The 25,686-nt window shown below is 34.9% G+C and overlaps 1 protein-coding gene across 3 annotated transcripts in view; it reads left to right on the forward strand.

Annotated features, from left to right (window-relative positions):
• Window positions 1–25,686, forward strand: part of Diaph3 (diaphanous related formin 3) — a 545,702-nt gene that overhangs the window by 188,685 nt on the left and 331,331 nt on the right. For all 3 annotated transcript variants that reach the window (XM_008822916.2, XM_008822917.2, XM_029558567.1), the window contains 9 exons: window positions 1,227–1,301; window positions 1,391–1,460; window positions 6,380–6,516; window positions 7,749–7,854; window positions 15,560–15,670; window positions 15,936–16,054; window positions 16,920–17,036; window positions 19,542–19,660; window positions 22,413–22,477. In XM_008822916.2, the coding sequence (XP_008821138.1) occupies window positions 1,227–1,301; window positions 1,391–1,460; window positions 6,380–6,516; window positions 7,749–7,854; window positions 15,560–15,670; window positions 15,936–16,054; window positions 16,920–17,036; window positions 19,542–19,660; window positions 22,413–22,477 (919 nt within the window). The remainder of the gene's footprint in view (window positions 1–1,226; window positions 1,302–1,390; window positions 1,461–6,379; window positions 6,517–7,748; window positions 7,855–15,559; window positions 15,671–15,935; window positions 16,055–16,919; window positions 17,037–19,541; window positions 19,661–22,412; window positions 22,478–25,686) is intronic.

Here is a 25,686-nt window from a genome sequence, read left to right on the forward strand (position 1 = left end):
ATATTATATATGCTATTGTCTCCATTTTTTTGAGACATAATACTATGTTATATATTAACCTCTGTTTTCAGATTACCACTACCACTTAGGGTATTCTTTCAAAGTATTTAAAATTTTTTTATTATTTTTGTTTTATGTGTATAAGTGTATTGCTTGCATATATATAAGTGTACCTGTGCCGTGCTTTGCTCATGGAGGTCAGAAGGCGACATCCGATCCCCTGGAACTGGAGTTGTGGGCAGTTTTTAGCTGCCATGTGGTTGCTGGGAACTGAACTCCGTTCTCTTGCAAGAGCAGCCAGTGCTCTAAACCCCTGAGCTTCTCCAGTCACCCCCCTCCTTAAAAAATATAAAAATCAAGATGAGTTGTTGTCTTGTGAATAATGTCCAAGTTCCTTAAACATCATGATTGCACCATTTTGTCAGGATGGAAATACTTAGGTGGAAAATAGTTTCTTTTTCCTATTTTAAAATTTATTTTGTTTTTATTATGCATGTGTATCTGTGTGATGAGGGCACACATGCATGAGTGTGCCCTCAGAGGCTATATGGAAGAGGGTGTCAGTTCCCCTGTAGCTAGAATTACAGGTTGCTGTGATCCATCCAATGTGGGTGTTGGGAGTGAAACTCAGGTACTTTTCAAGAGCAGTACAAGCTGTTAACTGCTGGGCCACCTCTCCAACCTGTTCTTCTTTTCTAAAAGAAATTGAACTTTGAAACATAGGAAATTCTTAACATTTATTCATTTTAGTAGTTTGGGAAGTTTTCCTAAAACATCCCTTTTCTTTTGCCAGTTTTCTTTTTCTTAGTATCAGTTCAGAACTTTCCTCCACTATCTGCACTCTCTCACGCAGTTTCTGCTCTTTGTTAAAGTCCAAACCCAGGCTAATCCAGTTGTGCAATGGTGAAAGAGTGAGTGAAGCTCTAGTTGGTAGTTTCTTCAACTTTTTGGCACAAATACTTAAGTTTCCAAGGATGACTCATAGTTATAGCATGTTGTCACTGATCATGGAGCAAGGAAGAGTCTCAGCTCTCAGAAGCCAGGGGAACGCATGCTGTCACAGCATTATCTCATGAATCATGAAAAATCTTGTATTTGATGCTGTGCTTATACTGTAGTTATGATCACGACTGTAGAAAGTATAAAATAGTTAAAGTTGTATAGCATTTCCTGTTTTTATACTAAGATAATGACATAATGTATAAATACCTTTGTTTTGTTTTCAGTTGGGTAGAAAGTTTTGGACATGAAGGTCTTGGATTATTACTTGACATTTTGGAAAAACTGACTAATGGAAAAATGTAAGTATTGCTAATTTAATTAAGCTATATTTGTGCGATAATTATGCTCAACTGTAATTCCAATAATGATATATTTTATATTAATACAGCCAAGAAAAAGTTGTAAAGAAGAATCAGCACAAAGTTATACAGTGCCTGAAAGCCCTGATGAACACACAGGTATGCATAAGAAATTAGTGTTTGTTCACAACAAATTTTCCCACGAATTAAACAGTTTCACCCCACTGCATTTCACTTGTATATCATGGAAAGAATACTGGATTCGATTCTGATTTTGTATGGAGCATACGGTATTGTAATAGAAGTTTTGGAATGACAGGGCTCTTTTCTGATGCTTAACTCCTTTTCTACAATGAATTCTCTCTTTCTCCTATTCTCCTCATTTTGATCATTCTTTTTCTCTTCCTCTTTTGCTTTTCAAAAGTACATCATGAACTAGACACACACACATATACATATATAAAACATAATTATTAAATATACTCTGGAATAATAGTATTCTTAGAGATCCAAATTGGGAAGGCCTGTTTGTAGTATTATAAGAATTTAAAGAGTATGATATATTAATATAAACATATATGAGAAGTTTCCAGAAATGGAACAATGATGCTTAATACAATTAGTATTAAGAGTAAGTGTAATATATTATGTCTGTAGGATTTGCATATTTAAAGATACATTAAAGAGAGAAAACTTTTAGGTCTTTTACTGAAGTTAGATTTATCTAAAAGAACCTATCTTCGTGTATTGTTTGCTGATACTAGCATAATCTCTTGCCTTTTCTTCAACTTCAAGTCTGAGCTCATCTGCCTTATCATATGTGAAGTAATAATATGTTTTTCAGTTGCTGTTGGTTATCAGGGGAGCAGAGGTTATATGTGGTGTTGATTGTTATTGTTTAGAAAAATAGCATTTGTACTTTACTAATAAATGTAGCATATTTTGCCCCTCCCTTCTTCTGTTTTTCTTTTCTTTTTTTTGGTGGGGGAGCACAGAGTCTCCCTATAGCTCCAGCTTGCCTGAAACTTGCTATGTAGACCAGGCAGGCCTCGTTCTCACAGAAATCTGCCTGCCCCTTCCTTCTGCATGCTGGAATCAAATTCATGCATCACCACACCTTTTCTTTTAAAGCAAATATTCAGGATTTATGCTGATACTTAAGTTATTTTATTAAGTTTTATATAACAACTATTTATATTTTCTAATTGGTTTTATGTTAAAGCATTTTCTAGAGCTAAGTTTTCTATTTTTACATTGTGTGTGTGCGTGCATGTGTGTGTGTATGGATGGATATACCTGTTCCATAGCTTGAATATATATATATCAGAGGACAACTCATGGGAGTTGGTTCTGTCCTTTTATGTGGATTCTGGGGATGGTACTCTGGTTTTGTTGGCAAGTGCCTTTACCTACTGAACCATCTTGTTTGCCTTCTATTTTTAATTATTATTAAAATTTTAATATTTTAAAAATATTTTCCCTTTAATGCCCACTTGATTGCTTTTCAAGGAGAATGTCTGATGTGTAAACCCATAGTTATTTCTGTATTGGATTCACTTTTAAAAAATTATAGTTTCAGGGCTGGAGAGATGGCTCAGCACTTAAGAACACTGACTGTTCTTGCAGAAGACTGGGGTTTGAATCCCAGCACCCACATGGCAGCTAACAGCTGTCCATAACTCCAGTTCCAGGGAATCTGACAGCCTCTTCTGTCTTCCACAAGCTTGCACAACATGCGTGCACTTATCTACATGCAGGCAATACATGTATACTCATAAAATAAAAATAATAAAAAAATATTAAAAAATTATAGTTTCAATATGTGAAGTAGTTTATTTGTATGTTTTACTTGAAGAATAAGTCACAGAAGGATGAGAAACACCTGACAGAGAGAGGTAGCCCTGCTTTCAGAGGCCCTTGTAAAGTGTGGTAGTAGAAAGGGAAATCTCACTGGAGACAGAAAGCTGAATGGAGAGGAAACCCAGGAGCACTTTTTTCAAACTAAGGGCATGACTGTTGGAATCTGAGTTTGAGCAGGCTAATGGTCAAGGCAAATTGCTAGAAAATTATATTCCCGTTCAGTTTTAGACTGGATTTAATAGGAGTAAACTCTATATATTTATATTCTTATCAGTATGTTATTTTATAATAGATTTTTAATGGTGTGTATCTGTCAAGCCAGAAAATATTACCTTTGCATTTGATACTGGCACCTAGGTTAATAAGAGTAGAAATGAAGTTACTGATACCAAGGATTAAGATTTTAATGTCTGAACTCCAATATGCAAAATTTTTCGTTAGATCATTAATCCAAACTTGTTGATAGTTTTCTTAAATTTCATTTAATCAGATCTGTTGGTACAAAATTTATTAATCATCACTGTGAAGTCTTTGGTAGAGTTTACCGAATGCTGAAAATTCAGGCTTTAAGAGAAAATACATCTTATTTGATACCAGCAATGAGTATGTCATTAATATGTACAACAATGACATCATATGAATGTGAACTTTTAAAAATATTTTATTTATTATTTCTATTTTATTTATAGGAGTGTATTGCCTGTATGTATGTAAGTGCATCTGTGTTCTGCTGGCAGCGGTCAGAAGAGGGTGCTGGATCCCTTGTAACTGGAGTTCTGGATGTTTGTTAGCCACTGTGTGGGTGCTTGGAATCAAACCTAGGTTCTCTGCAAGAGCAGCCAGTGCTCATAACCACAATGCTATCTCTCTAGCTTCCATATGTAAACTTTTTATAACATTAGAGCTAAGTGTAGTTTTAAAATGGTTGTAGATTTTGAGAGGTGATTTCATAGTGTGTGATGTGTATGCCCAGCATCAAGGGATCCTGAAGCCAGCCCCGTTACTCATATTCTTTCTGCTGCTTGGATTCACTCACCTTAGACAGTGACTCATCATCTGCAATCATGTAGTATGTCCAGATGTTGGGTAGCCTTCTCAGGATTAGAGTATTAACCTTTCTGTGCCTAAAAACTTCATCTTCAGTGGCCTGAAATTCTGTCTGTTAGGTAATAATAGGCTTCCTGTGGAATGCAGGCAGAATCTGGCATTGGTCTTTGTTGTAGAACAGGGTAGTTATTGTATTACCCTCAGTGGGTCCTTGACATTCAGGAAAGATATCTTCTTAGACCTTTCAAAATTGGCCACATCTCTCTTACTTACAATAGCCTTCATTAAAAGGATGCTAGCACTGGTAAGTTAACCATTTCTCCTATAATCCAAATAGTTTCTTTTTTTTTAAGAATAAAATTATTACATAAATAATTTTGTTTAAGTGGATAGCAGTTCCCTGCTTAGTAATAGTTACTGAAAAGTGGTAATCTGACCTCATTCCAGTCCTAAAATGAACACCGTATATTTTAACATTAAGAAAATTATAGGATGGGTCTTTGGTGTCACATTTCATGGTAAAAATCATGAAATCAGATAATGTTTGTATTCCAGCTATTACACAGAGTAGTTAGGCCAGAGGGCTTGATGGAGAAGGTAGACCAGACTGCCTGCAGGAAAACAGCAGGAATCACTCTGTGCCTGAAAAGATCACATGGCTCTGAGTTAGAAGGGCAGGCACCAGAGACAAACTTACTCAGCCCTCAGGTTGGTTAGGGTGTAGCCAGCTTTTGTTACTTGGTAGTCTTTGACTTTCTGAGTCAGGTCTAAATGGTGTTTTCTATGCTACTGACAATTTTCTGGAATGATTACCAAGGCATAATGTGATTTTTGGTTCTAAGCCCGCTTTTAAAATCTCTATTTCTAGTTACAAAACAGAACAGAACATCATAAAAGTGAGCATTTCCTTATCACTTTAAGTGTTTTGTAAACTTTTTCCTTTAGTAATGAGAAAAAGAAGCTTTCATAGACTCATTTTTGGGTCCTTGCCCCTCTTTTCACTTTTCCTCCGTTGTACTCATGCTCCTTCGTAGTGTTTTTGAGTAAATGCACTATTTCACCAGAGTCAATTTTTTTACATAAATACTATATATGAAATAATAAATTTATAAATACAAATTTGTAACAAAGCTTTAGGATTTAAGCTTGTTAGAATTTTTTTGCATATAATACTGATTGTGAGCTATAACTGAAATTAGGGCCCCTTTTTTGTTTATAGTAGTAGCTTGATCTACCAGTTTCTTACTATTTAGAAGGATGATGTGAATTGCATGGTAGGTAAAAGTGTCCTTGCTTCTATTCTCTGTATTTTCATGCTGACATAAATTCTTAGCCCCAAAGATACACACATCCTTAAAATAACATGCTATCAGTTTAACTCCTTATCTTCTAATTGGATGTCACAACCTGGCAACAGCAAGTAGATGTTTATCCTTCTCCCTGGTCTTATGTAAGCATTTATTTAACCACTGCACTGACTTCTTCATGATAGATATCATTGTGTTTAACAATGTATGTGTCCATTAGGACAGTTTCTACATGGTTTCTTCCCAAATTGTCTTTTACCTTTGTGTACTTATAAACTGTGCTCACATCTAGGCCTGTACTATGGGATGTAGACCCCAGAGTTTTGTACACTTCAAAAGTGTCTTGTCTGAATTTAGTTATAATTATAAAATGTATATAATTATAAATTTTATAATTTTAAAATGGATTTTTAATGCTTAGGAATAGTATTTTACATTGTTTACATGCTGAAATGATAGTATTTTGATCCATTAGATTAACTTTATTTTAAGGTGCATTTCATAAATATGACAAAATTGTGCATAGTATGGTTCCCATTTATCTTGGAGAGTACTGGTGTGTGTGTGTGTATGTGTCTTTACTTGAAGCTCTGAACAAACTTCTTTCTCAGAAAAAAGATCCTCCTTTCCTCTGTGGCTGTTTTAATATTTGGCTGTTTGTTTTGCATGTTACTGTTTGAAAATCCTGTTTTTTCCTCCACAGGTTCTCTGTACTTGGTGAATTCTTATAGCTCTTGACATAAAATGAATATTTTGGAAATTTTTAGGGTGTTACAAAGGTCTTAATTAGTCTTCCTAGAGCTAAAAATGTAATTTAAAAAATGTTCAACATTTTTCTAACTTTGAGCATATAACTTCTTACAGTATGGCTTAGAAAGGATTATGAGTGATGAGAGGAGTCTTTCCTTGTTGGCCAAAGCCATGGATCCCAACCACCCCAGTATGATGACAGATGTGGTGAAGCTCCTCTCTGCCATGTGCATTGTAGGGGAAGAGAGCATGTGAGTTTCTCTACAGCGTCTTCCTGATGTATAGTGATTTTGAAAAATTTGACTCATGTTGTCTGTGCCACTGTGGAATTTTAATGTATGTTTAGGAATATGATTTGGTTTCTAATTTGCATAACTAAAATGTTTGAACATCCATTCTATGAATCAAATTATTAGTTATGGACTAAGATATTTCTATGAATTGATTCTCTTACCATGTTTTTTTTTTTTTTTCTTACCATGGTGATTTGCTTTAAATTCAACCCTTTCAGTTGTTAAATACATTTTCAAATCCTCAGTGTGTTGATTCTAGATAATAATGTATGCTTCAGAAAAGCTAGAAGAAGGGATTTTAAGTGCCTTCATCATAAGAGGATGACAAATATTTGAGGAGACAAATGCTTTTTCTGACCTCAGCTTTACAGTGTCAGCATGCACTGAAACATAACATAATACCTTATAAATTTTTATTTTTTATTTTTATTTTATGTGTATGCATGTATTGCCTGCATGTAGGTAAGTGCACCCATGCTGTGCAGTGCCCGCGGAGGTCAGAAGAAGCTGTTGGATCCCCTGGGACTGGAGTTACGGACAGCTGTTAGCTGCCATGTGGGTGCTGGGATTCGAACCCTGGTCTCCTGCAAGAACAACCAGTGTTATTAACCGCTGAACCATCTCTCCAGCCCACATAGTACCTTATAAATACAGCTTTATCTATCAATAAAAATAAAAAGCTAAGTGAGTTAATATTGGTTAAAGTGGTTTAAATAGCACCTGACGTGTGCTAAGTGTTTTATAGATGCTTGCTAAGAATCAAAATATGTAATATGCTAAGACCTATGCTTTATCCCAGACCCAGAAAGACAAACATAACACTTTCTCTCATGTGGAAACTAGCTGGGGAGAAAAAACAAACTTGAAAGTAGAAGATGTACTAATAGGGAAGGGGTTGGAGCTGGGGAGAGGGAGAAGTAGGGCAAGAGAGACTGTTAAGTAAGGTGGATGTTATTAGTGCATACTATGTTTGCATGAAAATGTCACCTATCAATTTATACAGTTAATATGCATATCTAATTATGATAATGAAGAATAGTGCTCAATGTATGGTATGAATTTAGTAAACTTGTTAGAAAATGCCACTTGTGTAGGCATATTTACTTAATTGACAGGATAAAGTAATTGTATAATGCCATTTTTGTTATTTGCTCCTTGAGTTTAATTAATAGACTCTAAATTTTCAAAAGTCTTGAAGATGTTTTAGAAGCTTTAACTTCAGCTGGGGAAGAAAGAAAAATCGACAGATTTTCTTCTATTGTTGAAGGTCTTCAGCATAATTCAGTACAGCTGCAAGTAAGTTCATGTTTTTAAAATCTAGTGTTAAGAGGCATATCATGCATACTGTTTTGTGATTGGCTTATATGTAAATATATTATGAAACTGCATGCCATTTTATTTTTATAATATGTTTTTAATATATAGGATTCTGGTTTGTATTATCATAACTTACCATAATATTATTCCTCTGAGTTTTTTTGGTAACTAAATTTTATCTTAAAACAGTTTTTTTAATTATATGGATTATGGAGTCTCATTATTATAATTTTTGTATAAATATAGACTTAAGGGTTTATATGAGGCTCGAGGGGCTGGAGAGGTGGCTCAGTGGTTAAGAGTGCTTACTGCTCTTGCAGAAGACCAGGTTTGGTTCTCAGCACTCACATGGTAGCTCACAACCTTCTGTAACTCCAGTTCCAGGGAAATCTGATGACCTCTTCTGCCCTCCATGGGATCCTGCAAACACCTGGCATATACATCTACTCAGGCACATATATATACACATTAAAACAAAACAAGCCCCCCTCCAACTCAAGGTAACCATTTTCAAAAAATTTTTCCGAAGTCATATCTACCTTTAATCATTCCAGTATGCAAGTAGAATAATACTCTTTTAATTTCTCTTTAAAAATGTAAAAAGATACTATTATTGTTACAATCAAATATGAAGCCTAGGCAGGCTAGGCTAACTTTGAACTTGGAGGCAGTTTTCCTGGCTGTGCCTTTTGAGTGTTGGAATCATGAGTGTGTGCCACAAAATGCAGCTTTAAACCTGATTATCTTAAAATAGGATATCAACACCTAATTCTTTAAAACATTTTTTTGTTGTTGTTGTTTTTGAGACAAGGTCTCCCTGTAGCCCCATCTGGCCTGGAACTCTCTATGTAGACTGGACTGGCCTAGCACTCACAGAGATCCACCTGCCTTCCCTTTCTTAGTGCTGGAATTAAAAGTGTATGCCAGCACACCCACTTATATCTAATTCTTAATGTCTGTACTTTAAACATTTAGTAAACCTACTTGTGACTTGGCTATGGGGAAATTAACAGGATCCTCCTTGGGTAATCTAATAAGCTGAAAGGTTTAAAAACCAATGTGCTAATGGACATAAAGGAAATCAGTTTTAAATGCAAAAAAATTTTGTATGTAAAACTTAAATAGGTTTAGGTTTAATTTATTTTATAAAAATGTCTATCTGTACTTCAGCTGTTTTGCTGGTTTGTTTTTTAGGTGCGATAGGAATAGAAAATTAGAACCTTAAAATATAAAAACATAAAATTAAAAATTACGTTATTTGAAGAAAAAAATCAGATGACATTAGGAACTGTGAAGCTAGCTTATTTTGACAGGTCACATGACAATTACATGAGCATCTACTTGGAATCTAGCTGTAGGATTTACTTCTTGGCAGTAGGCAGAATTGAAGATCAGAATATGTGGTCCCTATCACATGGGTCCAACTGTTAGAGGCTTGGTTCGTGTCTTGTCAGAGGACAGGAAGTTGGAGACTACCTTGCACTCTCTACTCTTCACAACTGTACTAATGAATATTTGTATCATTATCCTCTTTCTCTTACCTTATCCTTTCTTCTGTCTTCTCTCTTCCTCCTCCTGTCTGGGCTGCCTCTTCCTTTCTCTCTTTTCCTAATTCTTTGTATCACCTCCTAGTCTCAGAGGGGCTTAAGAGGACGTGTGCAGAGTTGCCAGACTCCTTCCATGTCTGACCCCGAGTGATGGGGGAGTGATAGGAAGAGTTGGAGAAGTGTTTCAGGCTGCCTGGAATTCTAGAATTGCTTGGCAAAGGTGTTGGTTGTCATCAGTCCCATGTGTCTGTTTACTTGATGTGTTCACTCTGGCATTCAAGAGAAACTTGTACCTTTTGCTCAGATTCCATCATGGCCTCCATTTCTGTTCCCTGTGGTACACGATTGAGAGTTTCATTTTTATGACTCCTGCAACTACATGAAATCTTCAGTTTTGTTTTTGTTTTTTTTAATCCCCCAAACAACAACAACAACAACAACAACAACAACAAAACCCTTGTCTCTGGATTTCCTTCAGCTCAGTTATAGATCTTTTAAATATTGTTTGGTCCTTAACCAGGCATGGTGGTGCACACCTTTTATGCTAGCACTTGGGAGGCAGAGTCAGGCAGATCTTTATAAGTTCAAGCCAGCCTGGTCTACATATGGTAAGCCAAGGCTACAGTTTGAGACTCTGTCTTAAAAAAAAATAAATAAATAAAAAACCAATAAAGTAACTAAAATTTGGTTGGCCCTCATTTTCTGTCTTAGAAAATTAGAGTGAAACAAAACCCAATCAAAGAAGTTTTTACCCTCTATAAATATTTTTAGATTCATTAATATATTAAAAACATGTTTTTCTTGAGTTATAGTCATTGTCCCTTAAAACTGTCATTGAGTATTAATTAAAAATTTTATTGAAATAAGTAAAAGTTTGTATGCTTTGGTTGACTTTGTTTGCTCTGTCCCTTCTGTGCCCCAAATTCACTCATGCATTATTTTTGTCTCAAATCACCCAAAATTTTCCTAAAATGAATGATCGTATCTTGACTTCCTTTTTCTTTTTAAAGTATACACCACCCCCCCAAATCAGTTAAAGTTATCTTTGATTTCTGATATGGTAGTCTAGCATTTATGCAGGGCTAAATGAAGAAGTATATTAGTAGAGAGTTTATTTTTAGGCTGTAGTTGGGGAATCTCAGGAGGATGCAGAGAAGTTTTTCTTAACCAATCCTTGTTTTAGTTACTAGTTATATTGAGGTTTGCATCAGTAGGATTATTAGATGAGCATAAATCAAGTAAAGTATAAAATATTACCATGACTTGGTAACAGACAACAGCAAATAGTAAAATAGTGTACTAATGTGTACTTACATTGTTATATGGAGTACATCTAAGAATAAGTTAGTGGTAATATTGTCTAGAAGTACTGCTAGTGTTTGGAGTATTCAGAATATACATCTTTATGAATACTCTTATGGAATGTTATAAAATAAACTTAACTAATGCCCCAAAGGTGACTGCTGCTTTTATAAAGAACAGTTAGTTACTGCTGGAAATTAGGCACTGCCTGGTGTTAGAGCCACAGAGGTGAAGGAAGCTTATTCCTTCCCTTAAAAACTTATACTCTGTTATTTAAAGCTGTCTAACATTTGGTATAAAATTTGTATTACTAGCAGATTCAACAAATGTATGGGAGGATGTGGAAGAAATTAATGATGTCTCAGGGGAAGTCTGAATGTCTCTAAAAATACTTCTAAAAATATGTTTGTGTTTCCTCCTCTTCTTCATATAAATTCTTCATATGCCCCTTGAGTATTCCAATTCATTTCTCTGTGTCTGTGTATAGGGCATATGCATTTTCAAGCTCTGACTTGTTCTCTTATTATATCTATCATTTATATAACATTCAATTGGGATTATAAATAAAATTAGAGAGCTTTAATCTGATACGCAGTACTATTTTTTTTGTATTTACATTATGCAATCTGTTTACCTTTTTTACTCAATTAATGCATGTATACAGAATTTAAAAATCTTTCCAGTTTCTTTATTTGCACTGGAGTCAGACTATTTCTGTATTAGCATCATTTATTCAGCTTAACTTGATAAATGTGAAATTTGATTGTGCAAAGAGAGACAGATGATTTCCACTATATGGTAGGGAAGATGAATAGCAGTTGAAACTGTATCTTCCAGGGCCTAGAAAGAAAGTATTCACAGATCTGAATGAAGTTTTATTTAAGTATTTTACTGGTACTTCTTTCCAATCTGGTTCTAGTTCCTGAAGCTGTTATGTTTTTACAATGCTGTCTAGCATCCATTTTACCTACAAAACATCTACTTACATACTGACCTCGGGGTGACCTTTCTGAAGATAACTTTTCCTCTCTTTAGACATTATTCTAAAATAATTCAACATAGTTATCCTGCTTTGATGGCCTTTGAAGAAATTGACCATGTCTTTTGCATCTCATGTGTTAATGTACCTTGAAGTCTGTGGTAAAGCGTGCTTGTTCAAAAAGGATAAAAAACCAAAGGTTAAAAGTACATAAATTGTTTATGGTTACTTATATTTGTTTGGAGCAGAGTAAGAGATAGCAATAAATTATGTACCAGACGGAATTTACATGGTATGTATCTGTTTTTAAATAAAACTCTTGCTTGTTCAAGGTAGAGAAACTGCTTGGTTGGCTCAGTGATACAGACAATGGTGCTGTCCTGTGTCCTGTCAACCTCTTTGTATGTCTAATGAGTTTTGTTTGATCTGTAGCCTTGTTCTGGAAATTGCCCTGACTGATTCCATCCTCCATACTGACTGTTTTGAGCGTTTTGTTTTTGTTTTTGTTTATTGTGTATCTACTTTATTCCTTCTTACGCCTCTACCATCTAGCTTACAACATTTTTGACATTTGTACCTCTGTTTGGAATTTCTCTGTGGCTCATTCCAATGGTGGTTTCAGCCCTTTGTCATCCACCCTATTGTGGAAACTTGCTCCTTTTCAAACCCTCCAGGTAGTAATTGTATTACTAAAGATAACTTTGTTGATGTAGGAAAAAGTTTTGATAATTGGGAAGAGAATAACAAAATGAGCTTATAGTATCTGTTTTTCTAAACATCAGAATTGAATCTGTGGCATGAGGCTGGGGACACATCTTCAGATAAATGTCTTTATATGGATGTGTTTAAACCAAAGGTTGAGTGGTATTTCTTATGTATAATGATGCCTTTGGAGCCAAGAAGAGAATATTTCAGAGACAATTCGAATTGCAAGCTTGTTTACTGGTTGTATAAGGTACTTGAGCAGTCACTGTCCCTTTGGGGAAACTGGTTTCTGTGTTTCCTGTGTTTCTATTTTGATCCCATTCCTCATTCTTCACTCTTTCCATACTTCCAGGATTCCACAATCTTCTTGTTTTCCTTCTCCCTCTCTGGTGCCCATTCACTGTAATGTATTTCCATGACCTATAAACTAAAATCTTTACTTGAAATGCTGTCTTTTCTCTTTTCTACTCAGATGATTTATTTGGAGATCTTGGTTTTCACATACTATTGCTATAGTAGTAGTGTCTTCTATATCTGCTTTCCTCACTTTTTCTTTCTTTCTTTTTTTTAAATTCAGATCATAATAGGTATTTCTAACTTAAGAATTCCAAGGCCAGATGGATCTGGTGGTATAGTCCCATAATTATATAGCTGGTTGGGAGGCTGAGGCAGGAGAATCACAAGATCATAAATTGAAGGTCTGCCTGAGCAGCTCTGTCTGAAGAAAAGAATAAATGAAAAGAAAAAACAAACAAACAAACAAAGAAACAAACAAAGAGGCCAGGGGTGGTAGTTAAGTGGCCCATAGTTACCTAGAATGTGGAAGGCCCTAAGCTCATTTTCCAGTATTGGGGTTAGAGGTGTGGTGGAGATCCTGATGTTGTCAAACATGTGGCCTTACTGTTACATTCCATGACCATTTTACCCAGGACAAAGACCTTGAAATAGTCTTGGCTTTTTTCCTGTCATAGGATGTTTTTCTTCTACTTATGTCGTTTTTTGCAGTGTGGATCAAGTTGGTCTCTCATGCTGGCCTCAAAGTCAGTTTTCTGTATATCTCAAAATGGGTGGTACAGGTTTCTGTCTCCTGAAGGAACTCTTTGTTGTTTACTTGGGTTACAGAATTCTTTATCTAGGAAAAATCAATATGTAAAGAAAACCAATATGCTTTGATATATGTTTATATTTACAGGCATGTTCGTGTGATTTAAGTAACTGAAGACTGATTATAGATCATGATGATGACAGATTGCCATCAGAACTGGAAAAAATTCTTACAAATTCGACTTCAATTAATTTCTTACTTTTCCTTCTAGGAAGTTACCTTTATCAATATTTCCCAGAAACTATTTTCACTATCTTTGCCTTCTCTTCAATTTCCTGCCACTATTATCTACCATATGTACTTTCTACTTTGGCTATTTTTTTAAATTTGTTTATTTTTACTTTGTGTGTAAGCACACTCATGTCATGCAGTGGCTGTGGAGGTCAGAAGAGGGTGTTTATGCCCTGAACTGGAGTTACGGATGGTCATTAGTTGCCGTGTAGGTGCTGGGATTCAAACCCAGGTCTTCTGCAGGACCAGCCAATGTTCTTAACTTATGAGCCCTTCTACTTAGGCAATATTTTATAGTAATTTTTTATTGCTTATTTTTGCTGCTTTCATGGAGTTACCTAATTTGCATTTTGCTAGAACCTTGGTGACTGAGCCTGGTTTAGTTTTTCTGAACATAGAGAAACATACACACACACACACACACACACACACACACACACACACACACACACACAGTGAGTTTAGTTTTTCTGAATATAGAGAAACATAGACACACACACGGGGTGGGGGAAGATCTTTGAAAATTACCTGGTATTGCTAAAAAGAAAAGTGTTGTATCTACCAATTAAGGAACAGCAAAGGAATGTAAAGAAAACATTTTAAACTTGACTTTTTGACATGAACTAGTTACAGCTGAGTAATTACTGGAAAGATTTTTACACTTTAAAAAAATTTTTTGGAGTATGTTTTCTTTTTCCTTCTTTATATTCTGCTATATTTCCCACCTCTACTTTAAACAGTCTTAAGTTTTGACAGTAGAGGCATGCTGGTCAGGGCTTAGTGCTTAGATATTAAATATAACAATTACTACATATTTCAACCAGCAGGAATTGAGACCCCTGCTTGGAGTCTTAATCCAAAAACATAATTTTAAATTTATGTAAACCTAGCCTTAAGGGATGGAGAAAAGACAAGTTGGGGAAAAGCATGAGGTTAAACATATTGATCAGTAGTCTAGTAGTTCTTTCTAGACTTGGAATAGAATGTAGACATAGAAAAATAACATATTCAACACCAACAAAAAATACTTTTTTATGGAGAATCTCTTTTGCTTCTTTTGCATGGATTGTTGATTGTGAAAGGTATATTTCATCCAGGGATAAACTGTGAAGAATTTGAAAATAGGAATGCTATACCCAAATTGAAAATTTCATGATTAAAAGAAAAAGTTGTTTTCTATGTATTAGGGATTTGCAAGATATATAATTTATTTTGTGATACCAAACATAATGCACAGTAATTTTTAATTTTTTGCTGACTCTTAAAGCTATTGCTTAGAAATTAAATTTGTGTCCTTCATTATGTAATGCCCTTACATAGTTTTATTATGACAACCTTATCACCTATATTCAGAACCCTATGGATCTTAATGTCTTTGGGAATTTAGGGTTCTTCTGAAGAATGGAAAATTGCCCTACCATTTTATTTTAGATGCTATCCACCTGGCAACAGACATTAGTAGCTTTCAGTTATGATACTTTTATTTTGTATTGTATATGTGTGGAATGATATTGGACAAGACTGAATTTTAGTTCTATGTGAAGTTGTTGTGAGGGGACATCAAAGGAGAATGTTCTCCCGAGGCCTTTTTTCACATCAGCCTCCAAATAAAGGAAACAGAAAAAAAGGTAATGAAACTGTTTTTCTAGAACATATAATTAACTAAAATATTTTACTTAAAATTATTTTAAAAGGTTTTCCTGTGAGAGAAGATATTTGATAATACTTGACTAAAACCTGATTTCTTTCTTTTTTGGTAACTTTGTTTTAAATGCTGAAAACCATGTCTAAATCTTGCTGTGTAAACTTTTGTAGGTATCTTGTATGCAGTTCATAAATGCCCTTGTTACATCTCCAGATGATTTGGACTTCAGGCTTCACATCAGAAATGAATTTATGCGTTGTGGATTGAAAGAGATATTGCCAGTAAGTGCCCTGCAATCTCCTCATTAATATTTAAATTAGAAGAGTACTTGAGTGGGGGAAATTTAGATAAATTACCCTCAAGAATAATTTATCTGTGGGAAAAGGCTTGAGTATAAAAAATCTATTTTTGCAATATAGATAATAGGATTTGAGTATTATTTAATATTTTAAATATTTCAGTGCTATAACAGTTGGTTTATTGTTATTCATTAATTTTTTGCCTGATTGAAAATAAAATCTTCATAATTTTTATTTAATACTGTAGAATTTAAAACATATTAAGAACGATGGCTTGGATATACAACTTAAAGTCTTTGATGAGCACAAGGAAGAAGATTTGATTGAGTTCTCCCATCACCTTGAAGATGTTAAAGCTGAGCTTGAATATCCTTTTGTTCTGAATTTTAGTCAAAGAATATGTAAAATTATTGTTAAATCTAAAATAACCTACTACACACACCCCACAGAATATTTAACTCATTTCTATGTAAACTGTATGAAATCAATCCTTTATGCATTAGAAAGATGTTATTTTATTAGCTTAGGTTTTATTGGTTAGTATACCAATGGAAATGCATGTTAAAATTAGTAAAATGATTCTGTTTGGCCTGGTTCTTTAGTATGTGTGCAATCTGTTCTTTTAATGGCTATCACTTCCTACCTTTTTTTTGGAGGGTGTCTTTTTAGAGATAGGGTCTTCCAGCTCCAGCTGGCCTGGAGCTCACAAAGATCTGCCTGCCTGTACTGAAATTAAAGGCGTGCGCCACCATGCCCAGACCACTTCCCGCATTTTTAATATGGATACTAGATAGCCTCAACCATGAACTGCTCCTTTCTTGTGCACTGCTTCAAAGCAGTGGAGGCCCCATGTAAACTGATGGACCTGCAAATGTCTGTACTGTTTCTAAGACCCACCAGAATCCTATCCTTTTCTATGTCTTCTTTGTAATACATTATGCCTTTTGGTCAGGACATCCTTAGAACTCAATGTGGTGTTCTCAACTAGTTGCCACCTAGGCTCCCACAATAATCACATTGAGTTGGGGAGATTGTAAATGGGAAGAAATTATCGTGTCAAGTTTCCATCTCTGGAGTTTATCCCTATCCTCAATTCCTAGACAGCTGTTAAAACAATTTCTAGATAGATATTTGAAGACAAGTGTTCAAAGCCTTATACAGTAGATTCTGTGTTATGTTAGCTGTTTGGTATATGGTTTGAATAAGTATATATGGTCCTTAATCAGCTCACTGAAGCTTCTGATGTTTACAGTATGGTGTGGGACACAGTTAAGGAAACAAGAGCAGAGGGATATTTTGTTTCTATTCTTCAACATCTTTTGCTCATTCGAAATGATTACTTTATCAGGTAAGGAGTTATATTCTGATTTTTTTAACCTGGTAAAACTATTAGTTGTGAAATTTACATGATAATTTGTTTAGATAAAGCAGAATTAATTTTTTCCCTAATCTGATCTGTGGAATGTATTGTTTTTAATAGGCATGTTTTGATAGATGTTGGTAAAAAAATATTACTCTTGTCTTTTAAGCTCTATTTTTTGGTTTTATCTTTTGAATAAAAGTGAAATCATCAACAAATTGTTGATATGATGAATAAATTTTGTGGGTATTCTTTAGTCATCAGGAATGCTATTCATAGGTTGTTTTTTATAAGTTGTAAGCTGAGTGTTAAACATTGATTTTTATTAGTGTCTAAATAGCTAGAAATACCTTAATAATAAATGTGTTTTAATATTTCTAATGTATCAGAAAAGATATACATGTGGCTTTTCAAGCCTCATTTTATCTTGGGTACTTGAACTTGACATACTGATTGTTGTTTGCCTGCCTACCTTATGTAGACCATAATGTGGCTATAGATAGATAAGAGTACCTAACTGGCTGTCTTGTGAAGATGAAGTATGGCAATGTGTATAGAACTCGGAGTTTAATTCCTGACACATAGTATATGCTGAATAAATATTTGCAAATTTTCCACTTTCGTGAAAAAATTAAGATCTTCAAATATAACATAATTATGTTGTCATCTATTTAGGTTTACAAGAATTTCATATTTAGGTGGTACTGAGTTTTTTTCCCATTTGTTTCAGATAGTTTGTTAGGAAAGCCTCATTTAGATGGCACACTTGGGTGATGCTACATATTAGATTTAGGAGAGCAGAAAAAGGAAGGACTTAAAAGAAATAAGAACTAGAGCCAGACCTGCAACAGGCAAGGAATATGTCCTCTTTAATTCAGGAGAACATAGCAAAGGGCTGGTGCTGTCCATGGAAAAAGACATCAACAAACATAAGCAGAACAGTCTGGTCCTATATTTGAACTCTGCTAACCGTAGCTGTAGGAATTTGCTCAGTGTCAAGTGTCAGGCATCAGTGTCCTTGGGGTACTTGAGGTTGACTCTGCATTCTCTGTAATAATCAGTTGATAAGGCCAGGCCTCCAAAGCAGACTATGGCACAGCAGGAGTTAAGTGCCTCTGTAACCAGTCTCTGTCAGCCAGGGAAGTGACCAGTTGATAAGGCCTGATCAAAGGCCAAGACACCATTTGGCCACCCTAAGGAATTTATGTAAGGAAGCTTATGACTTTCCTACAATTTACACAGTCATGCAAAACAAATTAGTTAAAAATATTTTTGTATACTGTTAATTACAGCCGTATATTTTTATTCTAAATTGATTTAAATGAAATAAAACTTAACTTTACTCTCCTATTCTCATTGATTTTTTGATTATCACGTGACTGTTCCTGTCATTAGAAACTACTCCTCAGCTTAAATTGGCTTCATCTGCAAAATATTTTTTTTTGTATTTTTTTTATTTTAACCTTTAGTTTAAGGTAGATATTCTTTTTATTTATTTATTTATTTACTCATTTTTGGTCTTTATTGAGACAGGGTCTTCCTGTAGCCCCAGTTGTCCTGGAACTCACTATGTAGACCAGGTTGGCCTTGAACTCACAGAGATCCACCTGCTTCTGCCTTCCGAGTGCTGGGATTAAAGGCATGTGCCACCACGCCCGGCTCAGGTAGAAATTCTTAAGTTATTAGAAATGGAGATAAAGAGACTGGAGAGATGGTTCAGCGGTTAAGAACACTGACTGTTCTTGCAGAAGACCTGGGTTCGAATCCCAGCACCCACATGGCAGCTAACAACTTTCCCCATAACACCAGTTCCAGGGGATCTGATGGCCTCTTCTGTCCTCTGGGGGCATTAGACAACACAGGTGCACTTACCTGCATCCAGGCAGAACACTCTTACACATAAAATAAAAATAATAAAATTTAAAAAAAAGAAATGGAGATAAATGGAACTGTAGTGACAACACGATCTTTGAATATTTTACTTTGATTTTTGCACATTGCTGTTATATTGAGATTTTCTAGTATTTTAAAAATCAGATGTATTAATTTGGTTTTATTTAAATTACAGTATCAGGTTTTAGTTTTTTCCGCAATTGAAGAACTTCTAGTCTAAATTTTTAGAAGTTTTTTTATGCTTTGGTTTATATTAATAAGATGAATCAGTTGTAGCCAGTTGAGTAGCTGATGAGCTGAGGACTTCCCTTAAGCACCTATCACTTCATCACAGTGATTGTTTTAATGTAAATAAATGTCTGACTTTTATTAGATAAATCATCTTCAAAGCATAGTATTTTCCTAAAGCATTATAAAAATTGACATGAAGTCATTAGAAAGAATGTAATGACAGTTGAATTTACTTTCCACATTATGCCACCTGTTGAAATTACGTTAATAATCTATTGTGGAACTTAAATAGAGTTAACAAAAGTAGTATATTGTGTTGATATAAATTTATACTAATTAACTCAGTATATGTTTGCTTTTTGGTTTTAGACAGCAGTACTTCAAATTAATTGACGAGTGTGTTTCACAGATTGTATTGCATAAAGATGGAGTGGATCCAGACTTTACATATAGAAAAAGACTAGATTTAGATTTAAGTCAATTTGTGGGTGAGTATTTCTCTGTTGTTTAAGTAGAAATGTCTGGACTTTTATTCCATGAGTTAACTCTAAGGTATTGGTTCTTCTTTTGGCTGTAGACCTCCTGATACACTTAGTGTTCTTTTAGGTAATCTTGAAAGAACTATTTTCATAAAATTACCAAACCTTCTATTTGCCTTTTTGTGTGTTATTTTGAATTGATGGTGCAAAACAATGGTTTATAAAACAAGTGAAACCTTGTTATTGAGACATTGGCACTAAATTGTAGTGATACATTCTTTTTTACAGAATGGAGCAACAAAACTGCTAATTTTCACTTAAGAATTTCTTTTGAAATTCTAATATTAATTTATTGAATACTGAGTCTTAAGTACGTTGTTGGAATGTTCTGTGTTAACCAGTGGGATACATGCATGAAGTACTGTTCCATACAGTGCCATTAGAAGTCTTCCATCATTATTTGAATTCTGAGCAGAACTGTTACCCCTGCTCTGTTTTTTTGTGATTATATATGTTAATGTGTATATGTGTATGTGCTGTATGCATGTTTGTGTGTGCGTGCACACACACACACACACACACACACACACACACACACGCATGCGTGCACATGCGCATTAAGGCCAGAGGAGTCTGGTTCTGTTGCTGAAACTGCAGCTTGCAATTTGCTGCTAGGCTGCTAGGCTGCAAACCCCAGGCATCTTCCTGTCTTTACCCTGCTCCATGTTGGAGTTACAGGCATTCACAGGACACTTTTATGTGGGTGTTAGGATCTAAACTTGTCTTATGTTTGTTCAGCAAGTGGCTCTTAGCTACTGAGCCATGTCACTAGCCTCCTTTTCCTCTCTTTGAAAGACTTTCATATTAACTACCCATTCAAACTTGTGTCCAGTGCACATTTAAACAAAATAAAATAAAATGAAGCTATATTTCAAAGAAAATGACTACCAAAATTTGTTGCCAATTAAGGAAGTCAGAGCTTTTAAGTGAAAATTTGAATTCTGAATATTTATATGTATTCTTGTCACCTTATGAGCTTCTCAGTACTAGTTTTTTCAAAACCCTGCCAAGTCCAGTGCGGATAGTAAGCCATGGTGATTCTTTCAGTATTGTGTACAAAGATTTATCAGCATTTGGATGATGTACATAACTCAGCAAACTACTCTTTTCCTAATGATCTATACCTGGTAATACATACTTAGCATAGACAACAAAGATCTTAAAGGTACAACACCAATCAATGATCTTAAACAAGAGTACAAAAATTCGTGATATCTGTTATTCTAAATTTTTAGCTTAAGAAGTACCCCTTTATCAGGACTGGAGAGATGGCTCAGGGGATAAGAACACTGACTGCTTTTGCAGAGGACCCGGGTTCGATTCCTAGCACCCACATTGTGGCACATCCAGGCAATACACTCATTACACATGAAATAAAGCAATAAATAAAAATATTTTAAAAATTAAAAAAAAGATGGGTACCCTTTATCAAGTTGTAGTACAACTTCAAAGAAAAATAACCATGGTGATCCGAAAACGCTATTAAAATGCACTTGCCCTTTGTACCTCCATATTGCTGTCTGCAAGATGGTGGGAGTATGAATAGAATGATTTAGGAACTGGAAATGGTTAATGACACTGAGAAACAAAACATTTGTTTCCTCTGTAGATACAAAACTAAAGTTCCTGAGGGACAAGATGTGAACCAATATCATTTGCTGTTTTATAGTGAGAATCAAGGGATACTGGCTAGGTGTCAGAAAACAGAAGAATAGACAGGTAGATAGAAAAATAGGTAGAATTATAGAGGTAGTCAGGTTAGTAAACAAAATGGTGAAAAATTAGGACTAGATAGAGGACATTGTTTTCATCTTTCATATTTGGAAATTACCTAAAAATGCTTTAAACAGAAAAATCAAGAAGTAGCATTTAATTTTAATTAAAATAATTAATGTAATACAGCAAGAATATAAATTTTGATATAGTTATTTGTTTCAGTGTTTATTTTATCAAATATTTTTCTTTAAGTTTTCAAGCATCTTTATGTACTAGTTTGATTAAAAAATAAGATATAAAGTACACTGTTCTAAATCCATGTGAATAATTTTTGATTCCTAACATCCTGTGAATGGCTGTATGTCATAATTTAATCTACCAATGATGTTATTTTCAGTTTATATGAATGTAAATGTTTTAATGAATATTTTTATATAAACACTAAGTCCTAAAAAATGCTATTGCCAGATGAAAAAAAAAACTTCAGGACATATTATGTAACACTCCCAGCATATGCCAGTGATTCTGCAGGATGGTTGGTTTGTCCATGCCAACTCTGATGTTTGATGTCATGGATCACTTCATCTTGGTTGATTTCTCACTAGATTTTTATAGGATCATATTAGTGAGAAAAAGAAACGTTTTAGCAATTTTTTTTCTTAAGTTTCTGTTTCTTACTATTAATTATTTTCTGTCTTTTGTAGATATCATCTCTTCTTTCCAAATAAAGATTGGTAATAGAAACCTTTCCCTGTTACGTGTTGTGTTCCAATGAACTTCACTAATAAGACATATGGTTAACATTGAATATAGGTTACTGTTCTTTATGTTTTTTTTGCATCATGCTTTAAACATCCTCCTTTTAGCATTTTAATCTTTTTCTCCATTTTCTTTATTGTATTATTAGTAAATCTTGCTATGATATTTTCTTTAGAAGCTTAAAGTCTTAATTTAAATCGTACTTTTTTTGTTACTCTAATTTTAGATGTTTGTATCGATCAGGCAAAACTAGAAGAGTTTGAAGAGAAGGCATCAGAACTTTGTAAGAAAGTAAGTGACCGATATCACTTTTGTAGGAAAGTGTGGAGAGTTTTTGCAGTCAGGATTCTTATTTAGTAGATTGTTTTTGATTCTTTTCAAAGAAAATTAAGTGTATGAGTGTTTTGTCTACATGTATGTAAACATACCCATGCATACAATGCCGTCAGGTTCTAGAAGAGAGTGTTGGGTCCCCTGAAACTGGAGTTAGGGATGGTTGCTAGCTTCCATGTGGGTGCTGGAAACTGAACCTGGATCCTCTGGAAGAACAAACAGTGCACTTAACCACTGAGCTCTCCAGCCCCAGTAATGCTTCTTCACAGTTTAGTTGTCACCTCTCTGTCCTCTTTACCTCTTTCAGGAATGTACAAGGTTGTAATTCTTTAAGGAGTATGTTCTAAACCATTTTACTGTTCAAAACACCCAACTCTCCACTTTCAGCCCTTATCCTATCCTTCCTTTATTTTTCTTTCATTTTATCATCATCCGACATTCTATGTCACCATGCATTCACATACTTATATATGAATGTATTAGCTATTTTTACCTCCAGAATAAACTGGCATTTTTCTTTGCTTTTTTCCCCACTATCTTTACATCATAAAAAATTTCTTGGCTCATTTTTTTTCTAAATAAATAATCTATGCATTTAAGGTGCTTTGATCAAATCCTCTAAAGAGGTAACCCTAAAATCTTTTAAAGATTACATATAAGCTCCAAAATACTTTTGACATTTTTGGCCTTTGGAACAGAGTATGTTGCTAAGAGGCCCAAGGACATTTTGACTATTAGCCAAGAAACTGGCTACTTTTTGGGGGGATCATTTTACCCTAACTGCCTACCAATTCCTACTTCCTATTCTTATTATGCCATCCTCTGAAGAGGTTACCCAAATTGCCAATAGGGAATTGGGATGCAGACCATTCTGGCTTCTTCCATGCTGAACAGGGATGCAGGGTGAGGCAATTGGAGTACCACTTCAATGGGTCTATCTAAAAGATTCCTAAATTCCATAACTCTTATCTCTAAGGTGAAAAGAAAGTCCTTGAATTCTGAATAGGAGATGTGAAGGAGAAGTAAAGGCAAAGATTGATTAGCATTAAAAGTTCTAGACAGGGAACTAGAAAAAAGTCAGAATGGCAATTTTCAAATGTTCATATGAGAGGCCATTGGAATTTCTTGACGAGGGCTTCCAAAAGCATCCCTCTATTGGGTTCCTCCTCATTTTTCTTTTGTCTTCCAAGGCTGGACTGTAGAGTGATGGATTCAGGATTTGCTTTCAAGTATTTCGATAGCTGTTGGAGTAGTTAGAATCAATGTCAGTTCCCTCTCAAAGGCTTCTGGATAGGGGGAGAAAACAAATTTTAGAACAACCATTTTAGAACAGTAGCTGGTTGTCTCCCTTAGCTACACGTGGGCACTACAATATTGGAGACCAAGATCTGAAGTCTTAATCTGAGCAGCACTTACTGGTTAGGAACAAAATCATCAATGAGAAATAATTGTGTAAATAACTTTTTATGTAGACTTAAGCCTAACGTCTGGGAAGAGTAGTCCCCTGAACTCTTAAATAAATTTACTGATGACTTTACTCTTTGGTTATACTTTCATTTTGGATGTTTAAGACTATACAGTTGGACCAAATAAAGCAATTTATTTTTATACTTACAGTCATTTTAGGATCTGTTCCTGAGGGGTCACATGGGCTTGGGAGGAGCTCCTGGCTCCTTTCTTTTACCAGTTCCATCTATGTGAAGATAAGTCAAAGGTCCTGCTCGACCATGTCTGACTTCACTTGGAAGTATGAATGAGATGTTTCCTTTGAGTTGACCCCCTCTTTGTAGACTGGATACTGGTTCAGGTCCATCTTGTGGGGTCTCCATGGCCTCCTTGAAGAAGAGGACAGGTGACCTACCACAAATACAGGATTTTGAGAGATGTTTCATAGTCCCCTGGAACTTAATCAACCTTGGAGGGCAAGGGGCAAAACCTGTCCTTTAAGTACCTCCGACCACATTAGTATAGGCCTCAAACTATAGCTGTTCAACATCCAATAAGGTTAGTGCCTCCAGTCCGGTACTTTTAATTATCATGCTTTATGTAGATAAGGCTTAGGTAAAAAACCAGATATTCCCAGATAAACTTTGACTAGAGATATATTTTGTTCCTTAAGTAATTGAATAAACTATGGCCATAGACATTTTAAGAGTATGTGTATATTATTTTTTTCTCATCTTTTATATATCATAAGAAACCTAAACAGACCTCATCACTTGCTTAGGCTTTCTCATTTTTTTCTGTCTCTTTTGGAAACTCTCTCCCTTCCCATATCCTCTTAACATCTTTTACATTCTTATTTTCTATTTTTTAAAAATAATTATGAGACATAATAGCATTAACAAATTTTCCACCAGTTGTGAAACTTCTTTTCCTGGGGATGCTAAGCTATGCTTATTCCCTTTTAAGATTCTACTGTCAAGTCAATGTTTGATTAAAGATTTACTGGGGAACCAATTAATTTATTGAGCTTGCTTACAGAGGTAACTGAGTGGTTCCTGACATGTACGTATGACCTAAGTATATGCACACTGGAAAGCCTTTACCCTGCATGGGTCATGTTTTCTCTTCGTAGCCTTCCCCAGATTTATATATGTTAGCCCTCCCCAAATCCAGGAGGCCATGTGTGATTAGGGTCAAATTATATACAGTTGGCTGGGAAGAGTGGCTGGATAATCCAGTGAGGGTCCAACGATCCTGCTTTGTCCTCCTTTAATGAATGAGCACAACCATCAACAAGCCCAATTGTGACTATGTTTAGTGATCAGTCTCAGCTGAAGTTGTGATGATTGTAGTTATTTCATGCAGAAGGCACTGCTGTATAGCATCATCTTATTAAAAGGACCTGGAATTTAAAAGATTTGGTGCTAGGATCCACATAGGAGGGAAAATATATGTCATTTGTTTTTCTGAGTCTATGTTACTTCACTTAGTATAACAGTTTTTAGATCCATTTACCTGCAAATTTCATTATTTCATCTTTCTTTACTGCTGAATAGAACTCCATTGTGTAAATATACATGTTTTTGTTAACCACTCATCAGTAGAGGAACACTTAGGTTGCTTCCATCTTTTAGTGATTGTGAAAAGAGCAGCAACAAACATCGTTATAAAAATGTCTCTACAATAGGATGAGTCCTTTGGGTATATGCCAAGGAGTGGTA

The sequence above is a fragment of the Nannospalax galili genome, unplaced genomic scaffold (genome assembly GCF_000622305.1).
Source record: "Nannospalax galili isolate Female #2095 unplaced genomic scaffold, S.galili_v1.0 scaffold308, whole genome shotgun sequence".
NCBI lineage: Eukaryota > Metazoa > Chordata > Mammalia > Rodentia > Spalacidae > Nannospalax > Nannospalax galili.